The sequence below is a fragment of the Gadus chalcogrammus genome, chromosome 21 (assembly GCF_026213295.1).
Source record: "Gadus chalcogrammus isolate NIFS_2021 chromosome 21, NIFS_Gcha_1.0, whole genome shotgun sequence".
Classification (NCBI taxonomy): Eukaryota; Metazoa; Chordata; class Actinopteri; order Gadiformes; family Gadidae; genus Gadus; species Gadus chalcogrammus.
Window position 1 is genome coordinate 2,793,905 of NC_079432.1, and position 7,980 is coordinate 2,801,884.

Consider the following 7,980-nt stretch of genomic DNA (forward strand, 5'->3'; position numbering starts at 1 on the left):
TGTGTGTGTGTTTGTGAGACCCAGGGCCCTCTCCGGTGGGTTCGAGCCCCCCGTTCCAGGACCACAGAGAGGAACAGACGGAGAGAGGGGGAGGGGCCGGTTGTCACGGCGACGCGCCCGCGAGGAGCGTTTCATCTCCGCCATAAACGAGAGATTAAAAAGGGAAGCAGGGGAAGGGAGGGGGGGGGGGGGGGGGGGATTGTGGGGATAGATGATGCATTTATCTCGCAGGCAGCAGCAGTTGGCTCCTTCTCCAATATGAGGGAAAGTGTTTCCATTGAACAGCCGCCCCCGACGCGGCTCAGCTCCACGCCAGAGAGGACGCCACCTGATGCCTGATTGGCTCTCGGCGGGCGGGCGGTGGAGGAGACGCCAGGATGTGTGATCAATCACGCCGCTACGGGGGGGCGGGGGCGGGGGACGGGGGGGGGATTGATTTCACAGTACATCTCTGTGCTGTAAGGATCCGCCCCTCTGGTTCTCGGGGTAGAGTCCAGAAGGGACCCGATCGGTCTGGTTCACGGCTGACTCCAGCGTTGTTTTGGCTCCTCCTCCTAAACCCGTATCAGGCGTTCTGGTTAGGTGGACCTCAGGGGGGCGGGGGGGTGAGGGGAGATAACCCGTGTGAGTGAGGAGATATCATTCAGACTCACACTACACTAACGAGGGGCCCCCCTTTTCAGAGGTCGTTTGGGGTGCGTCTACACACGGGGGGGTTTGTCATTTGGTGACGCAAGCTTTCCCCAAAGCGCTCGTCTGGATTGAAATGGAGGGACTTTGACATCATCGGAGTGACATCATCACCAGGAAGTGACATTGGCACCCTTCTACTGTTTTGGGAACAGGCCCTCGTCAACGCGGCAACCGAAACAACCATCTTCCCTTTCTCATCCGTCCCCTCTTCCTCTCTCGTCTTCATCGAGCGCTAAGCGCCCGGTGGCGTCTCGCAGAGAGAACCCGTCTTTGTGACCGCGAGGTGCGAGTCCAGTCGCCTCAGGTCGGAGAGTTCTCGCTCTCTCTCAGGAGGACAGGATATTCCCAAAGCGTCCGCACACTGTGAGGCTAACACAGCTAGCACCTTTGATTCCCAGGTGAGGACAACTTCGACCTGCTAATTATTGCTCTGTTTCGCCGACCCGTCCTGCAGACGAGCCGAACTTGCCCATCAGACGTATTTTATGCACTTGATTTGAATCGCCTCCATTTCCTGATAAGAAGGTAACCAAGAAGAGCGTTAGGAGCTGATTGGTCGCCTGCTGAGAGTAGACCGATATCTAATGGAAACCGCGTAAAGCATTGCCATCCAAGTGCCTAAAACAGCGGCATAACCTAGCACATTTTAAGGCAGTACTTGTAAAATTTACACTTTCCATAGATTCACCCCTAGGTACATATGCAGCTCAACAGTTCATATATTAAACATTGTGTGCAACATAGTATTTTAGGCAAAACAATGGCAGAATAATCAACGGTGGCTAGAGTTACAATACAATCTTCAAATGGTGCTAAAATATCCTCTAATAAAACTAAAAGAAACGTTTGAGGACACCTGACAGAAAATTCAAGCACTTCCTGTCAAGCACTTCCTGCTGTGAAGACTACAGACAAATAAAATATTGCTACACTGATACCCAAGTTTGCGGTCCTTCCACAAATCCTTTTTTGTCTTCAGTGTCTCAGTGGTGGTCGTCATCTTCCAAAGCGGCATTCTGTGCTTTTTGAAAGCTCCCACGTCCGTCTTAAAGTGTGAGAAATGTGTGTGAAAAAGTAAAGTGGACAGTGACCTCCCCACCGGCCTCAGAAGAGTTCCGAGATCCCTAGTCCTCAGAAGACCTCCAATACCTCCAGTCCTCAGAAGACCTCCGAGACCTCCAGTCCTCAGAAGACCTCCGAGACCTCCAGTCCTCAGAAGACCTCTGAGACCTCTACTCCTCAGAAGACCTCCAAGAACTGGAGAACTCGGAAGACCTCCAAGATCTGGAGACCTCGGAAGACCTCCAAAAACTCCATTCATCAGAAGGTGTGTGGGCCGTCCAGTCGTCCCCAGAAGGGACCAGGAGTCCAGGAGAACGTGTTGAAGTGGCCACAGCCGTATGGGGAGAAGATAACGTAACTGAAACATTCAAAATGTCCCCAGTAAGTCTCAACACAAACTGGGAGAAGTACCGGTTTAGAGTCCAACCAAAAGGCTCAGTCTTTGTTCACGCTCTTTGCTTTTTGATTAGATGGTTTACCCTGTTGTCAAGTCCAAAGAAAAACTATAAAATAAGCTATCGTTAAGCTGAAAAGTGTCTGGCGGCGGACTCAATCAAATTAAAAATAAAAAAGGGAAAGAAATACTGAAAAGCCACCACAAGGAAACATGGAAATAATTCTGTTTGTTAAAGGAAGTCCATATTCATGGTGTGCTGAATGGTCCATGAAGGTAGAGGAACCAGGGGGTGGAAGGTCCATCGCTCCTTTGATATGTGGTAGACATCTTCAACACCCAGACCCCGCCCCGATAATCCAAGTCCTTATCCTCTCCTTAGTGGCCTCTCCCAGAAGACGGAGGGTCCGACATACCCCCCCCCCGAGGAAACAAAGGAATGGAAGCATCCGGGGCGGTGGTCCTGGGGAGGCCTCCTGATTGTCCCGTGGGCCCCCCAGAGGGGCTCCCTGGCTGAGCTGGTCCAGACGAGGCCGGTCACACCTGGACTCCCGTCCCGTGGAGGTGCAGCACCTGGGCCCTCATGGTCTGGATGCTGCTCATCACCTTCTTCTGGTGCCCCACCAGCGAGATGCCCAGGCTCATGACGTCCCTGCAGGACCCACAAGAAGCTCCCGTTAGTCAGTGGAAGGCCCTGGACCGGACCTGGACCGGACTGGACCTGGACTGGACCTGGACCGGACCGGACCTGGACCAGACCTGGACCGGACCTGGACCGGAACGGACCTGGACCGGACCTGGACCGTACTTGGACCGGACCTGGACCAGACCTGGACCGGACCTGGACCGGACTAGACCTGGACTGGACCTGGACCGGACCTGGACCGGACCTGGACCGGACTGGACCGGGCCTAGACCGGACCTGGACCGGACCTGGACCGGACCTGGACCGGACCTGGACCGGACATGGACCGGACCTGGACCGACCAGCCCAGGACCAAAACCAGGACCAAGATCATTGGGGCATTTCATTTTAAAGAAAGAAGCTAAAAACATTCCTGAATCCCTCAACCCAGAACAGTTCTGGGTTGGGGGATTGGTGACGAACGATAGAATTTACTATTTTTAAACCTCACGAAGAATAACTGAGGCTGAGTGCCTTGTCTCAGGTCCTGTATACGGTGAGTGTGTGCCGGTGGTCTGCAGAGCGGTACGTACTCGATGGACATGCGGGCCACCGACTGCAGGGAGTTGTACCCGGCGGCGGTGAAGTTGTCGCGGTAACGCTCCATCTTGATGGCCTCCAGCCACTCGGACACCGAGCAGAAGGCGCTGAAGTCGGGCGGGTTCTGGTCCAGCAGGGGGCTGATGGGTCTGAGGGCGGAGAGGAGACGTCTTAACGGGGTGGGGGGGTCACTCAGGGTTAGCCCAGCTGGGCGGTAACCACGGAGACGACTCGTAGCAGCCGAGGTTGGCGTCCGACCCGAGGCTCTACACTACGTGATATCAGCGAAAACAACATTTGTACATTTGACATTTAGGGGATTTGGCCGATCTAAAGTGACATACAGGAGCAGTCAGGGTGAGGTGTCGCGCTCGCTCTCAAGAGGAACGGACGTCTTTCCCAGAATGCACAGGAAAGCTGTTTGACGGATTCTGGCGTGGCAGAGTTGGGGGAGACTCATGATGCCGATTGGTTTAGAAAAGGCCCGCCATGGACTCTGGTAGAGCGTGTTGGAGTCCCCGCCATCGTTCCTCCTCACTGCGGACCTCAGCAGGAGATCAGCTCTGCTTAAAGGGTAGGTCCAGGCCAGGTACCAGGGGAGTCGCGTACCTGGTGCAGGTCCCGGCGGGGGTCTTCAGGGTGTTGGGGTTCCGGATCATCTTGTCCAGGAGCCCCACGATCTGCTCAAACTTGGGCCGCTCGGCACGCTCCTTCTGCCAGCAGTCCAGCATGAGCTGGTGCAGCCCGGGGGGGCAGTCCATGGGGGCGGGCAGCCGGTAGCCCTCCTCGATGGCCTTGATCACCTGGGGGGCACATGACACACGTCAGAAAATCACCTTCAGGGCTACATGACACACGTCAGCCAATCGCCTTCAGGGTCACATGACACATGAAACCCGTCAGCCAATTGCCTTCAGGGTTGAAATACCCAAATAGAATAACTTCTTAAGTTCTTTACACGGCATTGGGGAAGATGTAGGAATTTAATATTGTTGTGAAGTGTCCCAGAAAAAATAAGGCATTTCCCAACACTTGACGCGTAGTGTTACCTCGGCTCAGAGACGGTTTAGGTGGGACTCTGGTTTTCTAGTTATGAATAAATAAATAAAGAGCGGCCGAACGGCGGGAAGCCGCTGGGCTCCAGGCTCCCTCTTATGTTAGCATGCGGGACGCTTAGCGGCTAGCTCATTGAGAGTCGATCCGGGGCCCTCACAAGGTGCGAGGGCCCCTGGGCTCCAGCCCCCCCCCACGCGCTCTCCGTGTCCTGATTCTGGGGTGTCAGGAGGCGTATATTTCTATATTTCTAAATATATTCATCTGCTGTCAGCAGTGTTCAAACGGGAGCTGCTGGAAGCAGAGGAGCTGGGAGGAAAATGCAAATATTGTTCCTCCTGCGTCCTGTGGGGGAGCGTCTGACAACGGCTGACAGATAACAAAAAGCAGAAATAAATAAAGAAAAGAACCGCCCGGAAAACACAAACAATCCCCTGACATTGACGTGTGTCAAGTCTGTGGTCCCGGCGCCTCGCATTGGGGCCGCACTGTAGACCCGGCGGCGCGGTTAGCCAGGTTAGCGTGGTTAGCAAGGTTAGCTTGGTTAGCGTGTTCAGCGAGGTTGGCGAGGTTAGTGTGGTTTGATTGGTTAGCGTGGTTAGCGAGGTTATCATGGTTAGCGTGGTAAGCGAGGTTAGTGTCGCCTTAGGTGATGATCAAAGATTCATACATCTTGCTGCTTCGGTAAAACATCAGTGGTATTGATAACTGATCAATATTGAAATAGTCAAATTAATGCTGTCAAGTATTCCGTACAGTTTGTCATCCATGAGGTTGGATCATTATTCTACATTTCTAATTCTAAATGTTGAGCAGTCCTGGTTTTGATTGGCTCTCCACCAACCAATCATGTTTCAGCTTACCGGTACAACCAACCACACAGCTGGAAAACCCCCCTCCTCCCCCACCAGATGATAAAACACGGCATTCTGGGTAATAATAAAATGGTTAGCAACTCACATCCTGATTGGACATGTCCCAGTAAGGCCGCTCCCCATAGGACATGACCTCCCACATGACGATGCCGTAGCTCCACACGTCACTGGCCGACGTGAACTTCCTGTACTGGATGGCCTCCGACGCCGTCCACCGGATCGGGATCTTCCCACCCTGAGGGAGAGAACGCACGTCAGACTGAGACACTTCCTGCGTCCTTTCCAAAGACACAGCACACCTTCTGCTGCCACTCAAAAGACACCGGACACTTCCTGCTTCCTCCCCAATGACATCGGACACTTCCTGCTTCCTCCCCAAAGACACCAGACACTTCCTGGTTCCTCCACAAAGACACCAGAGTATATTCCAGAAGGGATTGAGAGGCTATGATTGGCTGTGCTAGAGTATATTCCAGAAGGGATTCAGAGGCTATGATTGGCTGTGCTAGAGTATATTCCAGAAGGGATTCAGAGGCTCTGATTGGCTAGAGTATATTCCAGAAGGGATTCAGAGGCTCTGATTGGCTAGAGTCTAGTTCAGAAGGGATTCAGAGGCTCTGATTGGCTAGAGTATATTCCAGAAGGGATTCAGAGGCTCTGATGGGCTAGAGTATATTCCAGAAGGGATTCGAGGCTCTGATTGGCTGAAGGGTGGTGGGTGGGGTTGGTGGACTCACGGTGGTGGTGTAGACGGCCTCCGGGTCGTCCTCCATCACCCTGGAGAGGCCGAAGTCGGACACCTTGCAGACCAGGTTGCTGTTGACCAGGACGTTGCGGGCGGCCAGGTCGCGGTGCACGTAGCCCATGTCCGACAGGTAGCGCATCCCCGCCGCCACGCCCCGCAACATCCCCACCAGCTGGATGACCGTGAACTGACCGTCGTGCTTCTGGGAAAGAGACAGAGGGGCAGAGAGAGAGAGAGAGAGAGAGAGAGAGAGAGAGAGAGAGGGTTAGAGAGAGAGAGAGAGAGAGAGAGAGAGAGAGAGAGAGAGAGAGAGAGAGAGAGAGAGAGAGAGAGAGAGAGAGAGAGAGAGAGAGAGAGAGAGAGAGAGAGAGAGAGAGAGAGAGAGAGAGAGAGAGAGAGGGCAAGAGAGGGGAGAAACCACCCAAAAGGAGTTAGGTCTCTGGTGTAGACTGACGACGGGGAACAGTATATTTGAGTCAGACTGCGTGGAGAGAGGCTCTGGGGTACAGTGAGGCCCTGGTTCTGACCCTGAGAGGGTGGAGGTATGACGGTGTGTGACGGAGGTTCTGACCCTGAGAGGGTGGAGGTGTGTGACGGAGGTTCTTACCCTGAGGAAGCCGTCCAGCGATCCGTTCTCCATGAATTCGATGACGATCATCACCGGTTTACCTGCGGGCAGTCGGGCGGTTACTGACAGCCCTTAGATTACTGACCAACCCTTAGATTAAACCCTTAGATTACTGATAAACACTTAGTTTACTGATATACCCTTAGATTACTGATGAGACTTAGATTACTGCTAGACCTTTGATTTTCCCCATGAAGAGATTTGATGTTATTTGTTCTGCATTGTTTCTGCCGTTCCTCTCATCAATACGTTTCACTGGTTTTAATTAAACCATCTGCTCGCCTTATTAAAGCTCAATAAGGGATGTTAACCAGGGAGGGTAATGGAATCACACGTGATGCCGTTCTAACGGATGTTCACTTTACACCACAGCGCTCCACCCAGACACCACCCACTCCGAGACACCACCCACAGCCAGACACCACCCACAGCCAGACACCACCCACAGCCAGACCCCCCCAGACCCAGACACCACCCACTCCGAGACACCACCCACACCCAGACACCACCCACTCCCAGACACCACCCACTCCCAGACACCACCCACAGCCAGACACCACCCACACCCAGACACCACCCACTCCCAGACACCACCCACAGCCAGACACCACCCACAGCCAGACCCCCCCAGACCCAGACACCACCCACAGACAGACACCACCCACACCCAGACACCACCCACTCCCAGACACCACCCACAGCCAGACACCACCCACACCCAGACACCACCCACTCCCAGACACCACCCACAGCCAGACACCACCCACAGCCAGACCCCCCCAGACCCAGACACCACCCACTCCCAGACACCACCCACACCCAGACCCCCCCAGACCCAGACACCACCCAGTCCCAGACACCACCCACTCCCAGACACCCCCCAGACCCAGACACCACCCACCCCACCCACAACAGCCAGACACCACCCACAGCCAGACACCACCCAGACCCAGACACCACCCACAGCCAGACCCCCCCAGACCCAGACACCACCCAGTCCCAGACACCACCCAGTCCCAGACACCACCTAGACATCATTTTTCCAACTTGTTCTTAGAAAAGCTTTAAAAATGCAGCTGATGAACAAATCGCAATCAACATTAATGGATCTATTTAAAAAGTAGCCAATCAGCAGACGGTATGGATCTTAGATGATTCAGGGTCTCCTGCATTGCGGCCGAGCCAATGAGAGACACCAGGTCATGGCAGCAAGGTGAAGCTTCTAACCACTGAGTATGGGCGGACGTGATTGGTTACCTCGCGTGACCACGCCCTCCAGGTGCACGACATTAGGGTGGTCGAACT

The 7,980-nt window shown here is 54.1% G+C and overlaps 1 protein-coding gene across 1 annotated transcript in view; it reads right to left on the reverse strand.

The window, feature by feature from the left end:
• Positions 1 to 427: 427 nt before the first annotated feature.
• The window catches only part of epha7 (eph receptor A7), a 9,419-nt gene continuing 1,866 nt past the window's right edge, over positions 428 to 7,980 (reverse strand). The window contains exons 3-9 of the mRNA XM_056581860.1: positions 7,933 to 7,978; positions 6,655 to 6,716; positions 6,040 to 6,249; positions 5,388 to 5,537; positions 3,984 to 4,177; positions 3,368 to 3,523; positions 428 to 2,801 (exon numbers count right to left, since the gene is read on the reverse strand). Of these exons, the coding sequence (XP_056437835.1) occupies positions 2,687 to 2,801; positions 3,368 to 3,523; positions 3,984 to 4,177; positions 5,388 to 5,537; positions 6,040 to 6,249; positions 6,655 to 6,716; positions 7,933 to 7,978 (933 nt within the window). The 3' untranslated portion in view covers positions 428 to 2,686. The remainder of the gene's footprint in view (positions 2,802 to 3,367; positions 3,524 to 3,983; positions 4,178 to 5,387; positions 5,538 to 6,039; positions 6,250 to 6,654; positions 6,717 to 7,932; positions 7,979 to 7,980) is intronic.